Raw genomic sequence first — 26,687 nt, 5'->3', positions numbered from 1 at the left:
TTAACTTTTAACTTCAGTGTACATATCACTGAATCACAGAACTGGAAGGGATCTCAAGAGGTCATCTAGTCCAGTACCCTGCACTCATGGCAGGACTAATTATCATCTAGATCATTCCTGACAGGTGTTTGTTTAGCCTGCTCTTAAAAAGCTCCGATGATGGAGATTCCACAACCTCCCTAGGCAATTTATTCCAGTGCTTAACCATCCTGACAGTTAGGAAGTTTTTCCAAATGTCCAACCTAAACCTCCCTTGCTGCAATTTAAGCCCATTGCTTCTCCTATCCTCAGAGGTTAAGAAAAACAATTTTTCTTCCTCCTCCTTGTAACAACCTTTTACATACTTGAAAACTGTTATGTCCCCGCTCAGTCTTCTCTTTTCCAGACTAAACAAACCCAATTTTTTCCATCTTCCCTCATAGGCCATGTTTTCCAGACCTTTAATCATTTTTGTCGCTCTTCTCTGGACTCTCTCCAATTTGTCCACATCCTTCCTGAAATGTGGAACCCAGAACTGGACAATATACTCCAGTTGAGGCCTAATCAGTGTGGATCAGTTGAGTGGAAAAATTACTTCTTGTGTCTTGTTTACAACACTCCTGCTAATGCATCCTAGAAAGATGTTCACTTTTTTTTTTTTTGCAACAGCATTACACCGTTAACTCAATGAGTCGCTTTTCTGCAGCTCAAGCTGATGAGTCATTGCACTGTGATAGAAATGTCAGTCTTCTGCTTCAAGACTGGCTCTTATTTAAAGTGCCATAATAGCACAGTATATAAGATACTAACAGGCAACTGTGAGTAATAAAACTATATACACATCACAAAATGCTCATGCTGATTTTTGCAAGAATCTATTTGAAAAAAATGTCTGAAGTGTGGTTTACTGGTGTTTTAAATATTGTCTTTTCTTGTTCTGTGTTGATGTTGGCTTATCATCAGAATTGTTGTCCTGCTTAAGAGGTTTCATTTTCCTTCCTGATGATTACTACATAGCGTTATTTTTTGTGTGTGATACTTTGTTAAGTCAATGCCATTGCTATGAAGCATCAGAGAGAGCTCTTCTGGCTTACTGAATACATTCTTCTGAATTTTATTTGTATTTCTTAACCCATTCAACTTTTCGCAGCACAGCAGTTTGGGTGTTGCAATGAAGATAACAAACCACCCTTTATTATTGTACACTCTATGTGACATCTACAAATCCTCCCTAAGACATGGATTGGAAAAAAATCCCAAACAGTGCCTTTTATAGAAGTAAAAATGTATGAAACTGATCTTAAATATCACTACGTTTGCACATTTATTTAAGTTTCTGGGCAAGGGGAAGACCTAGGGGTAATTCATCAAGTTCTGAATTAACATTCTTGCTGAGTGGATTGAATATTTTACAGTTCACATAATTATTTAGCTCTTACCTGGAGATGCTGCTTGATATATAATCTTATCACCTTCTCTTTCTGGAACAGCTGTATGACACACTGCCATCATTGTTAGAAACTCACAAATTATAGGTGCAGTTGGCTAGTCCAAAAACAGGGTAAAAAGTAACAATTAATCGGTGCACTGTTAAAATGTTTTAGTACATATTGGCAAATATTAATTCAGGGGAAAATCTCCTTTTCTGGTTACAAAGAATAAACATTTTTAAAATTTCTACATTCTTTTGGTTGATGACATTATACATAAACCATTTTCAACATTCAGCTAATTTGCTTCAAGTACATTCAAACTGCTGCTATACTTTCCTTTTGTATAGTTGGTGCAAGTATTGATGCCTATAATTAAGGCTTCCCAAGTGTAATGGGGTGTTCACCTCAGACTAGCCTAGAAGAGATCAATGAGGCTGAGAAGGGGCCCATTAACAGGATAGGAGGAAAGAAACTAGGTAACCTCAGTAACCCCTGAATGAAGATGGAGTCCAGCTGAGTAGGAACAGACAGGGCTAGTATAAAGACAGGAAGTTGACAGCAGAAAGGGAAAAGGGCTGCAGTAAGGGAGCCAGTAGCCACTCTGGGCATCACAGAGGGACATAAGTAAACCGAAAGGAAAAGGGTGCAGGAAAAGGCTCAGGGAAATAGCAACAAGGCTTAAGATGGTGCAAACCTTGGCTACTGAATAGAGGGTCCTTGAGCTGGAACCCAGGGTAGAGGACAGGCCTGGGTTCCCCTACCAGCCACTTGGGAAGTGGCACCATCTGGGCGGTGAATGGGAAGACAAGACAACCTGAGACAGTTTGTATGGAAAGACTATGATACCCCAGAAGGGATAAAAACATACAGTGACCTATCAGAAGGGCCAAGTCACAAAGAGAGAGCAACCTGAGTCACAGAGAGAGAGGCAGCAGGATGCACAATGAGCAACAGAAGGTGATGTCAGACCTGAAAAGAGCTAATTCCCAGAGCAGCCAGGAGGAGATGCCATAGCAGTGTATGAACCCTGTGGCACCAATACTTCCCATAATATAACACTGTGGTCAGTTGTTTATAATTTTGCCAAACTTTAACCATTTGGACTGAAACTATCCATGCCATGTCTAATTCAGACTGATTTACTTTGGAAATTTTCAGCAAAAATGGTTCAGCCATTTCTCAGAACAAGATCAGGAAAAATAAGTTGCTTTTCCCACATTAACAAAATTCGTGCAAATGTTTTTGTTGAGAAGCTCGAATGCCTCCATACTTCGAAGATGGACTTGAAATTCGGCCATTTAGTGTCAGGTAGTAAAACATTAATATCAATTAACAGCTCAACTGGAAATGTAAATAAATCATGTAAGTAAGCACATTAGATATGGACAAAAGTTGAATGACATACTAAAATGTTTTACTCAGTAATGTGTGCATGGTTAACATTTATTGTGAAGTGAATTCTCTTTTAATATTGTCTGGACACAGTATTTTTTATTTTACTATGGCACTATCACTGCCCATGCTGTACTTTTTCTGTGGACATATGATTTCAGGTTCCAGTCCAGTCAATTCAACACCTCTCCTGAACACTTTAAAGAAATAGCTGCTGCATTTTCTGTTAAAACTTGTGCCCAATCCCACACAAAGGGCAGAAGCAAGGTCAGTCAGATTGCTTTTAGTGTGACAGTCTAAACAAAAAAAAATTCAATTTTTTTTTTTTTTTTTACTCAGCACTTTAGGTCATCTGTAGATCTCAAAACACTTCAAACTGACAGCAGGAAATCACCAATTTTAAGATCCCCAAACTCTTGCCAAAAACAGTCATTTCCCAAAAGAATTTCTAAGACGTGGAGTTGCCAATACTGAGAGTCACTTAGGAAAGATTCTTGTACTACTGCAAATGAGAAACACAGAACTCTACTAAAAGTGAGGCACTTCAACTGTAAAAACAACAATTCCCGAATACTGTACAGAATGATAAAACTCTGAGAAAATGACAATTCAAGAAATAGTATTGAAGGAGGAATGGTATAACTATATGGTAAGTCACCAATCTCAGAAACCTCTTTAGTTTCACTTTCAAAACGGGATGGCTCTGTCCTGTCCTTTGATTCAGAGCCCTGAATTCCTCCAGGAAAGAGGCACACGTTTACTAATTTCTGTTATAAGACCTGATCCAGCAAAGAACTTGAGCATTTGGTTAACTTTAAAAGTCTGTGAGTTGTCCTACTGAAGAAAATGTATATATCATCTCTCCTCCAAGTATCATAAAGTAGGAAGGACCTTTGTCTCATTTTTATTTAATCAGTTAATTTAGATGTATATAAATACATAAATGGTACCCATCCAAGGACTCTGGGCATTCTACCATCACCTAAACCACATAGATCATATAATAAACATAACTAGGATAAAAAGTTGGTAGAAACATTTAAGAGTTATAGGTTTAAGACTGCTACCCTCAAGACCCAAAAGAATACCACCCCAGGAGCCAAACAAAAACAAACATTATCCTAAGAGGAGAACAAAAGAAATGCTATAAAAACTAAGAATACCTAATTAAGGGCTTATCTACATGGAGTCTTAGGGTATGTCTACACTAGAACTGGAAGGTGTAAATTCCAGTTTGAGGACATATCCATGCTATCCCTGATCAAGCTAGCACGCTAAAAACAGATATGTAGCCATGACAGCAAAAGCAACAGCATGGGCTAGCTGCTCTGGTACAAACTTAGGGTGGCTAGCCCCTGCCATGGCAGTGGCAATACCTTTATTGTTAAGAGTGCTAGTTCCATCAGTTAGTCCACGTATATCTCCTCAAACTGGAATTTACATCTTCCAACACTTGTGTAGACACACTCTTAGTACAGGGTAAGCCAGAGTGAGACTCTACATCGCACTAGCTTGCCATAAACTAACTAGCCATATTCACCCTGGACTGCACACTACAAGTTCCACAGTGTGCTTTGAGGTTGCACACTACAGACATTTTAGTGTGTGGTAGCACAGTCTACATGACCAGTTAGTGTGTGTCAAGTTCGTGCACTGTAGATTCACATACCAGTTTGCTGCGCACTGAGTCTCTCTGTAGGAAAGCCCTAAGGAATAATGACTATGCTAATATCTAACTATTTATACAAGAAAGGCTGCTGATAAGTACTAGAAAAAACAGTGAGCACGAGGCACCACTAGGACCTCCAACTTTAGTTATGGGCAGTGAGAAGGAACTGAGAATGGGACAGAATGATATCTTTGTTTGGAGGCAGGAGGTCACTAAAGGTGCATGCACCACTCCAATGGGTACTCCTCACCAGAAGTTTCCAACTTAAATACACTGGGCATACACTCACCAACAATGGAATAAATATGTGTACAAGACATCTCAAAGAACATGTGGGTATAATTACAATTAACAAACTTCCATGGCTAATGAGTACAAAAAACTTTACATGAATGGAAAGCTGGGCTATTATTTACATAGAATATAGGTGGGTTTCATATAAGTACAAAATTTCATTTCCTTTAAAGGATACTCTTTCTGTTTTATTGAAATCATTCTTTTCATCTTGTAAAACAACATTTATTTTCTATATCACGTACATGATTGCTTTGGAGATTCTCCAGCAGTGATGGATCACTAAATGGTTTCTCTTCTCCAGTCTGTGAGTCCTGACTAAGAAAAATTAAGTAGAGAAGTAAGAAGAGCATCATTAGTATTTTCTTAATCATTCATTTGAAAATCACCAATGACCACACAGTAAAGCCAAACTTAATTTTTTTTCTTTATTTCTAACCATGACGCTATGTTAACTGACAAATGTACACATACACAGAGTAACTGAACTGAACCCAGTCTGTATTGGATAACTCTGAAATCTAAACAACTCTCTTGATATATAAAATCACAACACAGAGGCCACTTTGGCCACTGGCTTTACTGGATGTTGGAAAAGGGACACAGTAAAAATTAATCCCAAATAAAATTATAGGTCCCAATCCTGCAATCTGTTCTCCACAGGAGCCCCTTATGCCCAGGTGGAGTCTCACTGAAGTCACAGGGACTCTGCATAGGTGCAGGGATTTGCCCACACTGAGTAGATGGCACGATGAGGCCCCATTGTTTATTTTTGTAAGTGAAATTATACTATATTTACTTTTAATAATGAAACATTTGTGAGTGTCCAGCATACGCTACAAAAAAGATGCTAAAAAATACAGCATTTGTATTAGAGTTTAGTTCATCATACACAAATTTCCAAATGATACCAACATTACAATACACTTGTAATATGCCAGAGTTCTTGTATGTGTCCCCTCTAACCTTCATAGCCTCTGTAGTAGAGAAAGAGGCTGAAGCCTGGGGCCTGGTATAAGGCCTGAGACCTGAACAAAAGTCAGGCTATGAGCAAAAGTCAGACAAAGCAAACACCTACTTGCAAGTTCACTGGCCAGAACATGAACTTTGCAAAAACATGGCTGGTGTTGCTAAAACACAGGCACTCCTAAGTACTACTAGGGACTGGGTATTCATGTAAACACGTTCCAGAAGGGTAGACAAAAACACCATTATATATGTTATGATATAAACACACTCCCCGAAGATGGCACATGGCCACCCCGACCCCTCATGAAGATACGGTCAGGATGACAGGATAATGGATGAAGATGTTTTGTTTGAACCAACAGGTACAAGGTGCAGGGTGGTAACTAACCATGTCAGAAGGGTAATACGTAACTTGTTTGCATCAGTGTATAAAAGAGAGGTCACAAAAGAACCATCTTTGTCTGGCCCAGGAGGCAGCAGCAGAAAGTCCCGACGCTGACTGAGCTGGTCCATTTTCAGGGGCATATATGTATTAGTGTCTCTGTAGAGTCCATGGGGTACTAATACTGTGCTTTGCCGGCAATAAACCTGGCCAAGCGCCTTTGCCACTGAACCAAGTCTGTGGTCCTTCTCGATAGTATACCAAGGTTTGCTGACTGAACCAGCTATCTGTGGGCTGGTACAGCACATGGAGAGAAAACAGACACAATTATGCCACCTGACAACAGCCTTCTCAAGGACACCCCACTTAGGTCTTTTGCCTCTTTCTTGGGTCAGAATCCTGCAATTTGCTCCCTCCAGACTGGGGTCTTGGGCTGCAGTCTTTTGCAATCCACTACGACCACCTCAGCAGATCTGACATCAATTCTGCACCTGCATTTCTGTTCTCTTAGGGGCTATGACAGGGTTATTCGATGACCAGCCAGCTTTCATAAAGCTGTTTATTCAAAACAAAAGCTATTCAGAGAAAACATTTATGCCAAGCTTACTAGGTGGTCACCCATCTTCCACACAGAGCAGTGATGGGCAACCTGCGGCCCATCAGGGTAAACTGCTGTGGGCCGTGAGACAATTTGTTTACATTCACCGCCCGCAGGCACGTCCGCCTGCAGCTCCCAGTGGCCACGGTTCATCGTTCCCAGCCAATAGGAGTTGCGGGAAGCGGCAGGCAGCACGTCCCTGCGGACTGTGCCACTTCCCACAGCTCCCATTGGCCAGGAACGGCAAACCGCGGCCCCTGGGAGCTGTGGGCGGCCATGCCTGCAGACGGTCCATGTAAACAAAACTGTCTCATGGCCCGCCAATGTATTACCCTGATGGGTCACGTGCATCCCGCGGGCCGCAGGTTGCCCACCACTGACAGAGACTCTGACAGGTTTAAAGCACTTCAGGTCCTAAGCAAGGCCTGTCTCTCAGTCACAGCCCCATGCTAGCTGGTGAGTTCTAGGATCCAGTGTGAGTGACCCTCTCCACAGGTCAGGACTGATATTTTATACAGTTTCAAGGCCTTTTGAATCAGATCAAATCAGGAGGCTGAAACTTCAAAAGACTCGTTACAACAGCATTGTTTCAGTATTGGGGAATTGCATTAATTAACCCAATTGCCTTTAGTTTCTGCAGGAAACATCCTTTATCTTACTTTTTAGCCCAAAACACAATTACTAGCAAGTACACTGATATACATATAGCATTTATAAAGTTAACACAAGCAACTTTGAATACTCCATGTTTTCATAGCATCGCATGTTGCAAGTATTATGATTTAGTTCACCATGCATATAACATTTCCAAACTACACCACAATTGCACTACATATTTATCCTTGTAAATGAGGCAACATACTATACTTTATATCTTTCCTTGAAAAAAAGGATTTAAATTGCAGAGTTTTGTGACTGACAATCTGCTTGAAGATAGCACTGAACTCCCACAAATACTCCCTGACCCAAACATGAAACTGGCACTCAGTGCTGGTAGTATGTTTGGCCTGCACACTCTCAATCCCTTATTATTCACACCTGTGCCTGGCATAATTTGCTTGCCCTTCCCCCTCTTTCCCTCACCCCAACTTCCAGCCAGTGTTGTGGCAGTAAGGGTTAAAGTGCTGGTGGTCAATGCAACAGTGAGCACTCAACAACTATTTTGACTCCAGAGTTTCCCTTCCCAACATAATGAAGCAGTAAAATATTTCTGTAGAATTTTATGGATTACAATTTAACTATATTAAAACAGGAGCTCTCTTTAAGGTCTCATTAGAAGCCACTGCGCCCAAAAGGTATTTTCCCTTTCTTCCAGGGATTTCCCTTCAGCTAGGTAACTTGGAGTCTAGGGAGCCAAGGATTTTTTGGACAGTTATAGATTAAATTATCTTGTTTTAGAAAAACCTTGCATAAATAAAATAATTTAAGATCATCATTGATTCCTCTGGTAAATACAAATATGAATCATGATTTTTGAACGCTTGAGGTTGGCAATACTGAAGTCCCTCTCTGTTCCTTGCAACTGTCATTCTTTTTCATGTATGCACTGGGTGTGAGGAGTGGAGGCAGCCTTACTTCATCTGACTCAGATCTGAACACCAAAGTTGCAACTCTGACAGAGGGGCAGGAGGGCGGGTAAAGGAATGGACATGAGCCACACATCTTGAAGAACAGTTACAAAAGATAAGTAACCATTTCTTCTTCTTCAAGTGCTTGCTCATGTCAATTCCATTAGAGGTGACTCACAAGCAGTATCCATGGAGGCGGGCTCAGAGTTCATGGTCATGCAGCCTGCAACATTGCTAGACTGAAGCCTGCTGGGTAACTGCGTGATGAGACATAAACATGTGGACAGATGACCAGGTAGCAGCCGTACAGATAACTTGAATCGGCACTTGGGGCAGAAAGGCCACCACCAAGGCTTGCGCCCTAGTCAAGCGGGTGATTACAATTTCCAGTGGAGGCACAGTGGAGATCATAGCAGCAATGGATGCAGGTGGTGATCCATAATGAAATTCTCTGGGCAGATGCTGGACAACCTTTCATCCATCACTGCAACAAACAACTGCGTCAACTTACAGAATGCCTCAGTCCTTTTGATGTAAAAGGCTAGAACTCTCCTGACGTTTAGAGAGTGCAATTTGCACTCCTCTTCCAACTTATGAGGTTTTGGAAAGAAGACAGGTAAATACATGTCTTGGCTCATATGAAACAGTGAAACTACCTTGGGCAGGAAAGCCGGGTGCGGCCGCAGCTGGACCTTGTCTTTCTAGAACACCATATAGGGCGGCTCCAAGGTAGGTGCCCTAATTTCCAAGGCGTTGCGGGCAGATGCTATTGTGACCAAGTAAGAAACCTTCCAGGAGAGGAGGAGAAGGGAGCAGGAAGCCAGAGGCTCAAAGGGCGTACCCCTGAGCCGTGACAGCATGAGATTCACATCCCAGAGAATGATGGGGTCCTGGATGTGGGAGTAGAGTCGCTACAGCCCTTTCAAAAACCAGACAGTCATATTGTGAGTGAAGACTGACCTGCCCTGGGACAGACGGTGGAAGGCCGAAATAGCGACCAAGTGCATCTTAATCGATGACAGGACAGGCCCTGGAGCTTGAAATGCAGAGGATAGTCCAAAATTGCCTGCAGTGAAGCCTGTTCTGGCCGGATGCCCTAGTCTGAGGCCCAGCACGTGAACCTTTTCTATTTGGCCAGGCAGATTGCTCTTTCTGCTACCCAACAAAAACTGCTGGAGACGAGCCAAGCACTCCTGTTCATCTGCATTCAACCACGTAGCAGCCAGGCAGTCAGGTGCAACGCCACCAAGTTTGGTTGCAGAAAACTGCTGTAGTTCTGGGACAGCAGAGCCAGCCAGAGAGCCAGCTGCAGCAGGGTGGCCACCGAAAGGTCCAGCAGCATGCTGAACCAGCACTGGCGAGGCCAAGCCGGGGCTATCAGGATTACCTTGGCCTTTTGTTGTTTGATCTTCACAGGGACTCTGTGGATTAAGGGCACTGGTGGGAAAGTCATACATCAGAGCCCCCGACTATGGGAGCAAAAAGGCATCAGACAGGGATCCCCTGTCTATCCCCAAAAATGAGCAGAACATGTGGCATTTCCTGTTCTGACAGAACACAAACAAGTCCACCTGTGGATTTCCCCACTTTTGGAAGATCACACTGACCACCCCACCTCCAGATGGAGCAACCACTCACGGCGAGAAGAGATGGTCCTGCTGGGACAATCTGCTAATATGCTCCAATTGTCAAGATACCGATAGACCTGGAACTCTCAATGCCTCAGGTAAGCGTCTACCAGCGCCATGCATTTTGTGAACACTCTCGGGGCTGACGAAAGTCCCAAGGGCAGCGCCATAAATTGGAAATGGCACCGGCCCACCATCAAACAGAGAAACCGTGGAAGATGGAGATATGAAAGTATGCGTCCTTCAAGTCAAGGGCAGCGTACAAGTCTCAGGGACCCAGGGAGGAAACGATGGAGGCCAGGGGACCATGGGAAACTTCAACTTCTTGAGATATTTGTTGAGGTGCCACAGGTGTTAGGGTGCAATGGGTGTTAGGTGCCCTTTTGCTTTCAGGATTAGGAATAATTTAGTAATCGTAAATATTGACTCAGGAAAAATGTATCTAAAATTCAGTCTGCATGTATGAGCTTGAATACCAGTTCAAATTATTTTTAAGGTTTGCGTTTTTAAAATATCACAGCATACACAATACTAAATCAGAAAAGCAGTACTTGTGGCACCTTAGAGACTAACCAATTTATTTCTAAGGTGCCACAAGTACTCCTTTTCTTTTTGCGAATACAGACTAACACGGCTGCTACTCTGAAACCAATATTAAATCATGAATTTTAAACAAAACAGATACCAAATTATCTTTAATGCTTACCAATCATCTGAAGAATAACTATAATCCTCAGGCTCAGGACAATGGCTGCGCAAAAAGTAAAGGAAGGATAGAAATAGAAGGAAAATATAATCACAGAAAGGCTACAAAATCAGATCACATATAAAAGAAAAATTCATGAAGGAAATGAGTTACTAAAAGGGAAAACTTTTTAGAATACCTCAAAAGAATTGTTGTTAGTGCCAAAATATCAGGAAACAGAAAATTCTGCAATAAAATATTAAATGTATGTTGGGGCTCTGTAATACGCAATCAGGCTAAATTAATTCATGCTTGATTTATCCTCATGCACTGGCACCCAACAAACTGCCTGATCCAAAGCCCATTTAAGTCAATGGAAGACTCCCATTGATTTTAACGGGCTTCAGATAAGAACATAAGAATGGCCATACAGGGTCAGACCAAAGGTCCAACTAGCCCAGGATCCTGTCTTCAGACAGTGGTCAGCGGCAGGTGCCCCAGAGGGAATGAACAGAACAGATAATCATCAAGTGATCCATCCCATCGCCTATTCCCAGCCCCGTCGTCCCAGATCAGCCCATTACTGTGGTTAAAAAAACCCAAAAAATCTAAAATCAGAGAACCATAGAGGTCTCCTACAGGACAAGATGTGTTAAACGTACAGTATTAGTTCAACAGTATTAGTTCAAGACACTTATATAAATACAAAATGTAACTAAGTCAAAACAGAAACCAAGGGGCAAATTTTCAGCTGGTGTATTTTGTTTTAGCTTCACTGAAGCCAATGGAGCTGTGATCATTTATACCAGAGGATCTGCTCCTAAGCTTGCAAACTGGTTTACACTGATCAGTTCTGAATGTACACAAAAGCATACATTTTGAAAATATTTGTAATTAAAGACATATTTGCACTGCAGTGTTCTGAAAATGCTGAACATCACAACTGGCTACACAGCATGAAGGAATTCACCCATTTATAAACACAGGTGAAAACCTATTTACCACATCATTAGTAATTTACTTTAAAAGAGCTGCAGAGATGGAGCAATTTTATTTCTCTGCCCACCCCCACATGAAATCTGCTCTGAAAGGGGAAAGCAATCAAGAGACAAAATTCTCAGGCCTGCTGCTCTCTGAGCTGTCCCTGTATTATTTGGCTTTCTGCTCCCTGACGGAGAATGAATCTTCCCAAAGGAGAAGCTATGTTAAAGATGTTCAGGTCTCATGAAAGGGGGATGCATGAACATTGGGAAGCAACAGGGATCAATCTGTATCAAGGTAATTGAAATCACTGATGATGATTATTATTTTTTTAAAAAAGATTGATTTAAACCAGGCTGAGCTATGAATAGCTATTATGAATGTTTTTATGCTACTGTAACTTTAGATTAAAATGTATAATAAACTAAATTGTAAATGTTATTTAGTTGGTTGTTTTTTCACTATTCTTGGGTATCATATTTGAATTTACAAAAATTTTTATAGGCCAAAATACATAAATAAAATAAAAACTGAAAATCTAAAATTATGATCCTGCAAACACTTAACCAGGCACTTACTTTTTACTCACATAAAAAGTCCCACTGAAGTAAATGGGGCTCTCTCATGTGCTTAACGCTAAGCAAATACATAAACGTATACAGAATCAGAAGTTAAGATTATATTTTTACTAGAAACTTCTTAGTCATACAAAATCTTTATTACTTCAATATAAAATTACTTCAGTGTTAACAATGGAAGTTATTTACTTTAATCACATTAATAAAGTTATTGTGAACCCTTTTTTTATTCACACAGGACAAAATTTTCAAAAACAGAAGCCTAAAGTTAGGTTCCTAAAACCATATTTAGACATGCCAGGGTGAGACTTTCTAAAGAATCAAAGTGACTTAAGAGCAAAAGTCCCATTGACTTTGAACTGCAAACTCTCATGGAGGAATATAGCCTGGTAAAAGCATTTGAACTTTCTTGACTTGTGGAAGTTTAATATAATGGAAGGTGGAAGCAGCTGCAGATGTAGCATAGGTTATTTGCTTATTAATTTTGTGTCTGAGTTTGTTTTGTTCTTACACCAAGGATGCTAATGAGCTCCTGCCCTTGTCCTTTTCAACAAAGTTGAGCACTTTCAGAGTGAAACTTCTTAGTGGAAAAAGTCTGTACGTAAAATTTGAAATTAATTAAAATACAAAACATCAACGTATCAATTTAAGACTACAACACAGGCAAATGTAAAGAATTAGCAGCATTCAAATTAAAATACTGATTTACATTAAAATCAATTTAAATTCAAAACAGATTTTGATTAAAAATATTATTTTTATGTATCTCAGAAAAGCAATCTGGAGCCTGAATGGGCTTCAGTTGAAGACTGTGCTGAGGATGCTTGCAAAGGCTTGATGGGGCCGTTTCCTCCCCTCCCTCAGTCCTTTACTGGGAGCATTATCCCTACTCAGAGTAGATGATAAATCTGTCCAGAGGAAGAGACAGGTCCGAGTCTACACTTGTACTCAATTCCCCTTCCTTCTCCTGGGAATAGGTGCTGCCAGAGTTCCAGGGGCACTCATCCATCTGGATGAGTTCATAGATGCAGAAGGTCTTTATAGGGCTTCCTATTCTGTCAGGACTTCCTAACCGGAAACCTTTCTCTGCTCACCTCTTCTGAGTCTTAGCTGCCCCTGCAGATTAGGTAGAGAGGACTGACAATGTGAGGTACAGTTGGAGCTTTACCCTCTCCTGGTCTTGGACTGGGGTCAGCCAGACTGGATGCCTGCCAACAGAAAGTCTTATGCATGTGGTACTCATGATTAGCAGACTGGGAGTGCCTCATATGTGCTGCCAATGCAGCTGCACACCACAGTGTTCCACAGGGCTGCCTTATGGCCTCCAAGGTCTACTTTTCTCTTCCCTCCTCTAGCAGCAGGCTGCTTGTGTTCTCCACCTGCTGGCGACAGAAAACAACTGGGCTGTGAAGTGGTAAGGAGAATTCTCTCAGAAGATTAGCTGACTGGTTTTTGCTCATGTGCTTAGGATCTAACTGATCACCATATGTGGGGTCAGGAAGGAATTTCCCCCAGGTGAGACTGGCAGGGATTTGGTTTTTTTTTTTTTTTTTAATCTTCCTCTGCAGCATGTGGGTGTGGGTCATTTCCCAGGATTGTTTGGGTGTATTTCACATTATCATTTCCCTGCCATCTCAGGCACTGGTGCACCTTGGTCCCCTCTATTCTCTGCCTGTGGCCCATAATAATCCAGTCTCCTACGGGTAATACTTTGGTCTAATTTCAGTTGCTGAGTTTAGTGTCTACGTCCTGCGTGGTGTTGGTGGCCTGTGATATACAGGAGGTCAGACCAGTTAATCTGGTGGTCTCTTCTGGTTTTAAATGCTGACTCTAACTGAAGCCTCAGAGATTACTAGAAGCCTACATAAATGAGTGTTACATCATCACATGTTTTAGTGTACTATCTCCATCTGCTGGTTGAAAAAAAACTATAACCCAAGAGTCCGGACTGGTATAAAAGATCAAAGGTAGAGAGCCTAGTTATAACTTGTGGATTCCTGGTCCACTCTGAATATCTGGTGGATAGAAAACACATCCTTTTAACTTGGAAGCTGAGCAGATTTGATGTGAAAGTCACTGAGAGATAAACAGACTTTAAAGGATATTTTATCTGATTACCAATTTCCTGAGCCATCCATTTCCCTTTATTTCTTATCTCAAATTTCATTCATTCAGCCTAATTCATAAGGATCATAAGACTTTTGTTACTTTGCCTGAAATAGATTTCATAAGTAGAAGCGGTTTTGTGACTGAAGAAGTCCTGCAATTTGCCTCAGCTCCCACCATAACTACTCTTTACAGACAAAAATAAAAAATCAGTTGGAGAATGGAGAAGTCAAGGAGAAGACATTAGATTTTATTAGACTCAAGAAAAAAAGTTATGGTTTAAGCTTAAATATTTCTCTTTCTACCCCACTTAAGAAAATACAAACACAGACTCATTTATGTGTTACTGCTTCAGCTAGAACAGACTAAGTCACAGTATGGCTCAGGCTGAACAAAGATTTCAACAAGGTACTGATGCTCTTAAATTCCTTAAAGTCATAGGGCCTCCACTGTTTTATTCTTTTTAAGCTTAAGAAGTTGGAGGCCCAGATCTTTTGTGTCTTCCCCAACTCTTGTGGCTGCTGGGAGGTGATTTGGTGTCAGAGTTACTTATACTTGTAATGGTCTCCTAGGGCTGTTAAGTCAGTAGGTGTGCCTGAGTGCAGCATGCTTCAGGGCTGTCCCCCTTCCACTCCATATGCCAGGGAAATCTTTCGATGCTCTGTCAAGACAACTTTTTGGTTCCTCTACACTACTGCTGGAGTGTGGGTACAAGATCAGGCCCAGAAAATATGAAGTTGAATAACAAACACTGAATACATCAAGGCAATATTCACTTGAAACATTTTTCTCTACTCTTCCTGAATATCTAGGTACTTGACATTAGCTGACTAAGTTGGTCATCCAAAAACTGAGCTGCTATTTTGTTATTCTGTCTCTTTGCAAAATCTGAGTCCCCATCCCCCAGTTACCACCAAAAACCAAAACCAAGCAACCAACCAACAAGAGGTCATTCCCCATAGGTGCTGGAACAATTTTTATGGTGGGGGTGCTAAAAGCCATTGAACAAAACTGTAAACCCTGTGTAAGATGGAAACCACTTGAAACCGGGGGTGCTGCTGCAATCCAGTACCCCTAGTTCCAGCACCTATGTCATTCCCACCAGATCAGGGTGCAAAAGCAATTCTACCAAAAAAGGCACATTGTTCAAGCATAAAAGGAAAAGATCATTTCAGTAGGCAAACATTTACTGTTGAAGGTATTAATTACAATAAGCTGTAAAAATAAATTTTAAAATAATGAAACATTGAATTTGTTTAACCCACATAACAAACCTATGTTAAAACAAACACACACATATCTTTGGACTCATGTAAAATCAAAACCTAACGCCAAAAAGCTATTCAAATTCTTGTTCATTCAGTGTAATCATACTGAACTGTTCATTTACACAAGTGTGCACGCACAGGAGCACATGTCTGTGTGAAATATAAAATGTGGGCCAAAACATTGTCATTTTCTGCAGCTGTAAGTAAAAACTCATCAATGAAGGTATTAATAAGACTAACATATAGAAACAGCTGATGTGCTGAAATATGTAACTGTAACAATTAACCTTCAGTCTTTTAAAATTTTATCTTAACTTCGGTTTGTGAGAAAAGGTACTTTCTTTTATGTAGTGAATGGATAAAGAATGTCAGCCTCATAACCAACAACTCTTTTCATAGCCACAAGAAAAAGGTCTTCTTAACTACATCCAGTGCCAGGAAGAAATCAAAGAAAAATAAGCAACTTTAAGTTGATATAAAAAAAAACCAAAACACTTACCCATAAGCAACTCCTGCAATGGTGCACTTCTTAAATTGCATGACATTGCAAGTCAGGGTACCAGTTTTGTCAGAAAATATGTATTTGACCTAAATGAATTTTAAAACTCATTACATTACACTCAATACATATCTATATTTAGTCATTCATAGCTGTTAACATACTAAACACTTTTAGCCACTTCTGCAATGAACTACTTCACTCAGTTTATTGATTATAAAAATATTTGGCTTAGAACATAAACTCTTATGAATACATTCTTGATACCTAAAATTTCATATCTGCAAAAGATAAGACATTAAGATGGATGTACAGATTGGGCTTGATTCAACACATGGAGGTATACTTCACAGTTCTATGCTCCATAGATTGCAGAAATTCCACTACTACGTGAGATCAATGGCGCAGCTAGTATAATATCCTGTGTCTGACAGGGGCCAGTGCTTCCAAATAAATTTTAAACTTATTGTACTAATATGCTTATGAGGAAAGCGTAGTTCTAATCCCAAAGCATGAATTAAAAATATGTGAGAAAAGCCAGACCAATCTCTCCTGTGTCTCAGTGACCACCTGCTGGGTCCCTGCAATGTGGAGGAGGAGGCTGCCTGATTCAAATGCAGAGGGGACAAGAGACAGATCTGTTGGGGGAGAGGGGAGAGAGAGACAGGTGGGAATGGACTGGAATAAGGAGCTAGGGAAGGGGCAGAAACTTGGATGAGAGGCTGGGGGAGGTGGAAAAGGAAAACTTGGACCGGGAGTTGCATGGGTGAGAGACTTGCATTAGCTGGATAGAGAGACTGGGACATGGAGCTGAGGGGGAGAGACTAGGGCTGGATGTAAGGGGTGGGGAAGACTGGGAGGCAGGGAGAGAAATGGAGGAAGGGAAAGACTGGGAGCCAGTAAATGAGATTGGATGAGGAGATGGAGTGGGGAGGCTGAGAAGCAGTGGTGTAGGGAGAAGGAGGCAAGGGGGCTGGGGTGACAGAGGGGACACATGGGATGGGGAAATGGGCAGAAAAGTCTGTGCCCTCTAGAAATACTTCCCTCCAGAGCCTAGAATGGAACCCACGATTCCTGTCTCATCACCACTCTGCTGTCAGCAATATCTGTGAAACTGACTGGAAAAATGGGCCATACATCTCTGGTTCACACAGAGGATGGATTACAACCTATTAAACCTATCAGTAGCTCTGTTAGCTCAGTCGTAGAGGGGTGTGTGGTGGATCCAAAGGTTCCCATGAGGGTGTATCAGTAGGATGCATCTGCATAATGCGTATTGTATCAGAGGACTAAATTAAAGGTGCACTGGCACAGACCGTGGCATTTTTTAACCTTTGAGCACTTGAATTAGCAAACTTAATAATGTTCTTGTAATGTAGCTGTGTGTGTGCACGCGCGTGTGCGTGTTTGATACACACGTGTATATTTAAAACAGGAGCTAAAATTCCTTTGTCTAAATAAGAACATATAAATGTATACGAAAAAATGTATGCCTAATAATTTAATATACACTTAAATAATTACTATTCAGAATATACCTATTAAAAAAATCAAGACTGATAACATTTATGAAATAAGACCACTCTCACATTAACAATTCAAGTAAAAACATTGCTCACAAGTTCTAGAGTGAATCATTTCACACACTATTAAGTTACAGGAAGCAATTTGGTCTACCTGGCCAAGTTCTTCGTTGAGATTGGATGTACGAGCCATGGAAGAAGTGTCTGTAGGTTCATAGTGCATGTCTATATCCTAAAGAAAGATATAAGTGGTTAAAAGCTAGTTTTCCGTACTTTTAAAAAGATAAATTACTTAGCTTCTTTACAGTTGTTACTTATGTATAGGTGTGACAGAATTCAATTTTTTTAATGGATATCAATGTTTATTTTTAAGCATTTTCCCTACTTTTATCGATTTAAATTCTTAATTGTGGAAAATTCTGGGGAGCGTTAAACAATGGGGAAGATAGACAATATTTATTTAATGACAGAAGATGTTAAGGCTCAAAAACATTAACTCGCAAATTGTCAACATCATATGTCAAAACATACAAATCCCTAAATAAAACCCTAATAAGTTCTCATGCAGCATTTTTCTTACTTTGCTTATCTGTAAATAATAATAATAATAATAATAATAATTAATTATTATAGATGGAAATATTTTTGTCACCTAGTATGTATACAGTGAAATTGAAGTTTACTGACATTTAACAATAAATATCTAATCCTTCCAAGCCTATAAATATAGTCTCTGACCAATGTATTGAACCCGACTATAAATTATCTATTTTTATGTCATCTATTTCAACGGAAAAACCTGCAGAGACAATCAGGTCAGTACAAAGAGTCTCCTGAAATAGAAATACGTTTTCAGCTTTTAAACTAATTTAATGACTTATGCTACACTTTAGAGACAGTTTTTATTCAGATGATTTTAGTGATCAGTATATGTGACAGTAACTGTATCAATATATCTAAAACAGGTACCACTGAAAATAAAAAAAGAAAACCATATTAGAGTATCGACTTTTCCACTATATTTCTTAGATTTAGAATGTATAACACAGCAAGGCATTTACACATTGTACTAAAGGTAAATATTCCCTGAAAAAAAATATATTGAAATGGAGTTTAGATTGAGAGTACATATCAGTAACTTAGAGTGAAATATATGACAGGGATGTTATAATTATTAAAACAAAAACAAAACCCAAAACATTATTAACTAAAAAATATCAGAGTTAAGTTTAAACTTAAAAAAACTGAAACACATTAAAATATGGAAATGCCCTGTTAAGACTCCTAAATCCTCTTAATTGTCCTGTACTGATTATGTGCAAAGGCCTTATGGTTATGTTTAAGGCATTTTAATGTTTGTCGTCTTATATTGGACTCAACTGATTTTTAAAGACACATATTCTCTCTCTCTCTTTTTTCCCCCTCTCATGGTGTCACCACAGTGGACTCAACCTTAACTCTGCCCTAACTAGGAATTTCCAAATTGTAACCTGTTTGGATTTCTTGTGTGTGTGCTGGTCATCACCTTAACCATTTTGCTTAAATGTTTTAATTCCTTTCCCCAATCTCTGTCAGTTTTTGTCTTTCACAGTTTAAGATATTCAAGGCAGCCACTGCATTTTGTCCTCCTTTCTTGTTGCACAATGCTTGTAACATTTTGGCACTAACATAAAATGAACCAACAGAAATATAATAGTTGATAAATTACAGAAAAGTTTGTTGTTTTTTGATCTACATACAAATCTCAAATATTCAACCGCATACACACATTAAATACATACATACACACACACACACTACTTATTTTACACATCACATCTCTCTCTCACACATTTATTTTTACATATTTGACCAAAGAAAAGGATCATGCAATTTGCGTGCCCACAGCTAGAATTTTTCTTTCAGTTCCAGGCACCTTATTTTCAAAGACTCAAACCAAAGGGAGGTCAGTGAAGAGAAACAAAATCAAGGGCTGAACTTAAACAAATAAGAGTAAAAGAGCAAAAGCCTATAACTTGTCTAAGAGATTATTAAAAGGGGACATAATGGTCTATGCATATTTCGAGGTAAGCACCAGAAGGAAGAGAATTTATTTATGGTGGTACCAGAATGTATAATCAGAAGAAAGTGAATGAAATTAAGAGAGAAAATTTAGGCTGAATATTAGAAAAACTTCATGAAAAAGATCTATTAGACCATGGAATTGTTTTTCCAGGGGGGTCTAATCAAAGCCCTATTGCCTGGAACATTTAAAAATTGGAAAGAACAAAAACACTGGACAATGTGACGCAGGAAAAAATCCTGAGTTTGCAAGGAAGTACTAAATGATCAAGTATTTCAGGTTTCCATGATACTGTGATTAGTACTGCATGCTTTAGGACTTACATGCAACAAGAAAAATTAAGAGAAAAAGATTTTTATTATAGAAATGAACTGCCTATCATGATTCACAAACAAGTGATAGTATTTGGTTTTAGAAATCAGTGTAAGCCACAATAAATGTCATATTTACCCAATTTATGAAATATGCCTGGATAAATTTAACGACTTCTAATGTAACCAACAAGCTGATTGGAATGAGATTATTGAAGAGAATGATAAAGGTCAAGAAATTCAGTCCAAAATTGTTAGCTCCACCATCTGTTAAAATAAAAGAAAGCACTTGTAAAATTAAACACTGTTTTGGTTAGGCAACCAACAGATAACATTTTCACAGCCACATTTGTTGGGTTTTTTAACATACAGATAGAAGTTCTTTAGGTATTTTGAGAAGTGACTATGGTAATACCCCTTCCTAACCCATATTGTAAGGCTGTAAATTACATGGAAGATATGGGTTTAGTTGTGATGAAATGCAGTTTTAATTTACATAATTTTTCTCCAACTTTTAAAAAGCAGATTACCTGATTTTTTGCTCTTTAGATATATCCTTACATTTTTGCATGTGCTTTGTAGGGAAGATCAAACCAGTTTGAATAAAGTAAGAACCAACTGAACCTTTACTCTAAACATGAACTTTCTAAATTTGAGAATTTTTTTTAAAAAGTGAGAATTGTGGGAGGGGAAAGAACACATCCTAATTCCTCCTCTACACATCCTCACTCCTCCAGTAGTTAAAGGTAAAGTAGCAAGATACTATAAGATAAGATATCTTCATGGTTTTTACAGAAAGCACAGAAGCATGATTTTACCAAAATCTCACAAAGAAGCATGTTTACATGACATTTCAGAGTTGATTCCTAAATCAAACAGGTTTGGGATAGGCTTCCATAAACACACTTCTGGATACAAAGTCCAAACTTTGACTTGCATCCACCAGCAGTTCATTATCTATTTACATTATTAAAAATCAACATGCCCAACCTCTTCCACAATATAATTTGCTTACTTCCATATATGCACACAAAGTCTAGAACAAGAGTGTGAAACGTAACTAACAGCTTGTCTTCACTACGGGGTCAGTTGACCTAACTTATGCTACTCCAGCTACGTGAATAATGTAACTGGAGTTGACATAGCTTAGGTCAACTTAGCCCGGTGTCTTCAGCGCGCTGCGTTGACAGGAGATGCTCTCCAGTCTACTTTCCTTACTCTTCTCAGAGAGCTGGAGTACTAGGATCGACCAGAGAGCACTCTGCTGTCAATTTAGTGGATCTTCATTAGACCCGCTACATCGATCCCCCCGCAGTGAAGACCAGCCTTAACTGACGAACAGTTTTACACTACTTTTCCCTTTTAAACAGTTCCAATGATTAGCTATATTTAGACAAATACTAGAAATGAACTTTTGAAATTAATTTTCCAAAAGAGTTTTTACAGATACCGGACACCACTTTTTACTCACCCATTTATAATCATGCTCACCACTATGTCAGAGCTCCACAGCAGTGGTCAGTCTCTTTGAATCAAAAAAAAATATGAATCTGTCTTTAACAGGATGATGATGCAGTGAAGCCGCAGTAGCGCAGGCAGCGGCAGCAGAGACACGGCTGCGCTGTGCAGAGCACAAACCAACCTGAAAATGGTTGGTACATACTCGGCACAGCTCAGTCATGCCCCTGCTGCCACTGCCCATGCTACTGTGGCTATGCTACTATTTAAACTTGCACTCTTATTGAGCTACCTTGAGTATGTGTACATGAGCAGAGGAATCACTCCCATAATTCATAGTGCAGTGTAGCCTTATAACACTTTAAGATCTCCATCTTTCTCAGAAGCAGCTGATACGAGTACTGTGCCAGAGGCAAGATGTATGTAAAACAGCTCAAACCTCTTCAGAAACCAAGAGCAACTCTTCTTAACCAGTTCTGTTGCAGTACAGTTGCCATGTCCTGAAAATTCACAGAATCCGCAGAAGTAGAGGAAGAAGCAGCAAGCAGAAGAACACAAAGAAGTATGAGGTGATGGCATAGACACCATAATCTGTTCTTGTTTCTCTGTTTTTCCTCCTTCTCAATTCCTGGAAAGCTCTCAAGAGAATATTCCATTAATAAGCTAGATATTCTGGGGTGTTTTGGAGATGGAAATCTGGATTCTAATTTCAGTTCTAATATGCATTCTTTGCGAAAATCACCTTTTACATAATCAGGGTCATGTGGCACTTTGGAGCTGCATGTTCCAGCCTATACAAAGCTGACCAATCAAGCATACTATAGCTCCAGACAGCCAAAGTAGTAGTCCTGAATCAGGAAACTCAGAGCCAGAAAGTAACAGCAACCAAAAAGGAAGAAGATCCTATTCATCTTTCCAGGATGTTTTATGAGTGGATAAGATTCACAGATTTGAGTTCCAAAATCATGATTCATGGATCCTCTAGATATACTCATCTTGTAACTTGTCTTTGGAGCCAATGGAAGGGCTGTTTTAAGCAGCTCTGTCACAAACATCCATACTGGGGAATGCATGAGACTATATTGGTCACAGGCCTTTGAACATTGGCTCAATGCTTGCTTGCTTGCTTAAAACATAACTTGCTTAAAACCAACATTTTTATTGATCAGAACAAGGGCTGCCTGAACCCAGATCACTTTCTGTAATATGGAGGCACGAGTTCCTGGATTTGGAGAACTGCTTATGTACATCTCAGCTTAAAAACATTTTGAGCAGTTTGTTCTCTTCTTCTTCAATACAATGGAGAAGGAAATCAAGGTAACTGTAAACCCAAACTCATCCTAAACACGAATGAATGGCTTCTTGGTGACTCATGTCAAAACTTAAGAGCTTGGCTTCAATTTACGATCCAGTAATTTCTTTATTGGCAAAGACAAATCTTAAGTGCTATACTTTGACTTCAGATCCAAGGACTTTGGATTCAAAGTCAGGTGCTTCAAAGGAAGAGGAGGAAGAAGAGGGTGTCAACTCGCTACGATGAATTGAAGTCTTGCTGCCCTGGTTTCCTTGCTGGGGTCAGTCATGCTAGATGCCTACTAAAGGAGAGTCTGGAGCACATATGATTGAGCATCTGCTGCATCACAAAGGCTTCCTTTAGATCTAGTTCCCTTGTTGACATCAGCTATGCTGACTCATTGCTCATGGAATTGAAGGCTCAAAGGCTGTCAGTATGTCATGCATGTTGCTAGGCCAGCTGTCCACTAAAATGTGTCATAGGGCTTCCTATAGACCTATTTCTTTCCTCTCTCCTTCAACAGCAGCCTGTTAAAAGACCATCCTTATGTGACTGAGACAAACAACTGAAAGCTGAGATACAATCAGTCCCTCATATGGAAGGGTATGATGTAGCATAAAGCCACAACTTTACTTACTGGGGGAAGGAAAGTATATGTTAAGGGTCAGAAAGAGGTCAGCATGGGGGAGAGGGGGCAGAGAAGATTTCAAGTTGCTCCTTAACAGACCCTTGAAAGATGGTAGAGGCAAAAATACCAGCTTCCCTTCCTGGGGTGAATTCACCATTCATTAACTTAGCAAGAGGCTCAAATGGCCAGGAAACACTTTACACCAGCTTTGATATATCTATAGTCAATATATACAGTAAATAAAGATGGATAATGTTATAAAATCAAGATGAATGTTTTACTGTCCTATTTTTCAATTATGGAACTTATGCAAGTATCATCTGGACAACAAAATATTTAATACAATTATTTTAGCGCTTACAGTTTAGATTGAGATACCAGTCCCTTTGGCCATGCCTTCGATTCCATATAGCTGAGCCAATAGAACAGATTAAAGACATGGCAATAAGAATGCAGAACAAAATCAAGATCTGAATATTTGTAATTCGTTCCACATTGGATAGTTTAAGAGGCGGGCTTGTTGAATTCTGTGAAACACAAGAAAATTGTAAAAAATAAGTAGAAAATGAGGTACATGTGTAGTTCTCCAATATTTTCAAACTATCTTGTTGTGTCTTTTTCTACACATTTCTCTGAAGAGATATACTGCATAATATTGGCATAAATTGCATAATATGTATCCTTAGCATTATATCTGATCTTAGAGAACAATTGTAATAGCAGCTATTAGTAAAATGTAACATTACAAAAAAAATCACCTCAGTACAGAAGAAACTTGCTTACAAACACCAAGGGTGGAGAAATCCACTTCAAATGACTGAACTTTGCAAATTGGAAAATGAATAAATGATAATGCATCACTAAACTGAATGCATTCATTTATTTTGACAACTACAGATCAGTTGTGATAGTCAAAATAATACCAGAAAAAAACCCTCATGATATTTAGGGGGGTTGACATTTCCCCCTCCCCCCTCCCCATAACTTACAAATGAATTAATATCACACTGTCTTCATAAAAGTATTCTTCCTTCTATGCTGTGAGGAAGGCATGCAATAAGACAGTTTAGAAAGCAGTCATAAAATCATTCAAAGGTTATCAGGCAAACTACAGTGATAAAGATTGATAAAAAGTGCCATTTTAAATATACATTTAAAAAGAATAAGAACATGCCTGCAACTGAAAAAAAAACATTTTTCCAAGGATAAATGCTTGGTAACATTCTATGTAACCAACAAAAGAAATATATCTTGATTTTACTCAATCTAACTCACAAAAAAAGCAGCTTTGCTACAAATAGACTATATTTTAACTATTACCTTGAAGCCAACAGTAAAATAGACAGATCTTCGGGTCTCTTTAACTTAAAACATTTTTAAAGACAAAGAGTAAAGATGGCTTTTGTGTAACAATAATGGTATCAAAACCTAACAAAACAGAGCATTTATGAAATATCCACATTTAAATGACAAACCTGCATGAGTTTTGTATCATGTCCAGTATAGACAACTATTCCATGAACCCACTGGGTATTTCTTAGTTGAGCTCCTCGTAGAAGAATTTGGTCAGGTCCCAGTGGAACAGTACTGGAAGGAAGCAATTTTATATTTTATCAGTATAAAATAACTCATCACTTTACGAGGAATAAAAGTAACCGGCAGCCAGTAGTCATCACAATGTATGAGCTAAATTTTCAAAAGAAACTAGTCATTTTCAGTGCCTCCCTTGAAACACATTAAAGCAGCCTAATTTTCAAAGGGCAGGTGCTCAACACTAACTGAATAAAATCAGACCTCTGTTAAGCATCTCAGGTTGAGCACTGCAAAACTTAGGGATTCACAAAATCACTCGTCATTTCTTAAAATATTGGCTCTGTCACTAAATACAGGACTATTAAATGGGCATTTTGAAAGTAACACTTATTATAATTTTTTCTTTATTTTGTATAATATCATGAGGAATACCTTCAGAGAAGGAGTCGTGTATTTGTAAACTGAAATTCATCCTCTCTTAAGAATTTCATTTTACAAATTAATTCTTAAATGAGTCCAATAATTTTCTTTGAAGTATCCCATTTTAGGCCATTCCACCAACAGCATATCAAACAAACAAACAACCCTTATAAACATGATCCTATTAAAAATGTAAAGTAACCTGATTTTTAAAATTTTTTGTATGTTCTTTACTTAGGGATAGCAAAGCAAGCTGACATTATCTGTATCAGTTAAAGTATGTACTTCAGCTCAATAGCATTCTTCATAAAGCAGCACTTTGTATATTAGAAATATACAGATTTTTGCTAATTTATATTTGAGACCATTTGGATTTAGTTTGGGGTTCTCAACCTTTTTCTTTCTGAGGCACTCCAACATGCTACAAAAACTCCATGGCCCCTCTGTGCTACAACAACTGTTTTTCTGCATATAAAAGCCAGGGTTGGTGTCAGGGGGTAGCAAGCAGGGCAACTGCCAGGGCCCAACACCACAGGGGACCCTGCAAAGCTAAGTTGCTAAGGCTTCAGCTTCAGCCCCGGGTGGTGGGGCTCGGTGCCCTGGGCTTTAGCTCTTCTGGTTGGGTTTCAGCTTTCTGCCTCGGGCCCCAGTGAGACTAATGTCAGCCCTGCTTGGCGGCCCCCCTGAAACCTACTCACAACTCTCCAGAAGGCCCCAGGTTGAGAACTGCTGATTTAGATGTCTGATATGACATATGCCATAGCTCAGGCTCCTAGTAAAACAGAAAATTTGTTACCTGATTATGTTTTTTTATGGGACTAATATCTTCCCCAATCTCTTCACCTTTCCTTTTTGCAAATACTAGATGCAATTCAGACTTGGCAATGAGGTGGCCCCCTAACTTCAGATGAGTACCTCCACAGCCGTTTGGAATCAGTAAATTAATAGTAGAGTATAAATAAACTTGTTAATGACAATGCCTTAGTACTCTGGTTTATATATGATACATTGACCCTGTGAAAACTATTGTACAGATACTCCAATAATTTACATGGGGTGGGGAAGACTGAGAAGGAGGTCAACCTCAGTAAGGGAATCAGCAAGTAACAAATTTTCCATTGTGGATCCTGACCTCTCCTCTTCCCCAGTCTGAAATGTTTGAGATACAGAGAGACAGCAAGTAAGGAAAAATTAGTAAGGAAGGAACGAGAAGTAAGACAGAGAGAAGCATGTACCCCTTTCCCTAAAATTAAGGGTAATAACAGTAAATTACTTTGGAACCTCCACTTGGAGCACCTTCATGCTAAAGAATATTTCTTCTAGGAAATGATGGTCAAGCTGTAGTGCTTCTTAAAATAGTGTTTATAAATGAGCAGGGGGCAGCTTTGTAGTCGCTAACAAATTTTCTGCCCAGGAGACTGTTGTGGAG

The 26,687-nt window shown here is 39.4% G+C and overlaps 1 protein-coding gene across 9 annotated transcripts in view; it reads right to left on the bottom strand.

Annotated features, from left to right (window-relative positions):
- Positions 1–26,687, bottom strand: part of ATP8A1 (ATPase phospholipid transporting 8A1) — a 252,619-nt gene that overhangs the window by 148,200 nt on the left and 77,732 nt on the right. For 5 of the 9 annotated variants that reach the window (XM_043544443.1, XM_037897863.2, XM_027831498.3 and 2 more), the window contains 8 exons: positions 24,781–24,892; positions 23,667–23,832; positions 20,065–20,192; positions 17,707–17,784; positions 16,030–16,118; positions 10,619–10,663; positions 5,013–5,085; positions 1,419–1,524 (listed from right to left, as the gene is read on the bottom strand). In XM_043544443.1, the coding sequence (XP_043400378.1) occupies positions 1,419–1,524; positions 5,013–5,085; positions 10,619–10,663; positions 16,030–16,118; positions 17,707–17,784; positions 20,065–20,192; positions 23,667–23,832; positions 24,781–24,892 (797 nt within the window). The remainder of the gene's footprint in view (positions 1–1,418; positions 1,525–5,012; positions 5,086–10,618; positions 10,664–16,029; positions 16,119–17,706; positions 17,785–20,064; positions 20,193–23,666; positions 23,833–24,780; positions 24,893–26,687) is intronic. The other 4 variants (XM_027831495.3, XM_043544444.1, XM_043544445.1 and 1 more) reach the window with 2 other exon arrangements.

This window comes from Chelonia mydas, chromosome 4 (genome assembly GCF_015237465.2).
Source record: "Chelonia mydas isolate rCheMyd1 chromosome 4, rCheMyd1.pri.v2, whole genome shotgun sequence".
NCBI classification, from domain to species: Eukaryota; Metazoa; Chordata; order Testudines; family Cheloniidae; genus Chelonia; species Chelonia mydas.
The sequence above is the reverse complement of the archived record's forward strand: the minus strand, read 5'-3'. Positions and strand labels throughout refer to the sequence as shown.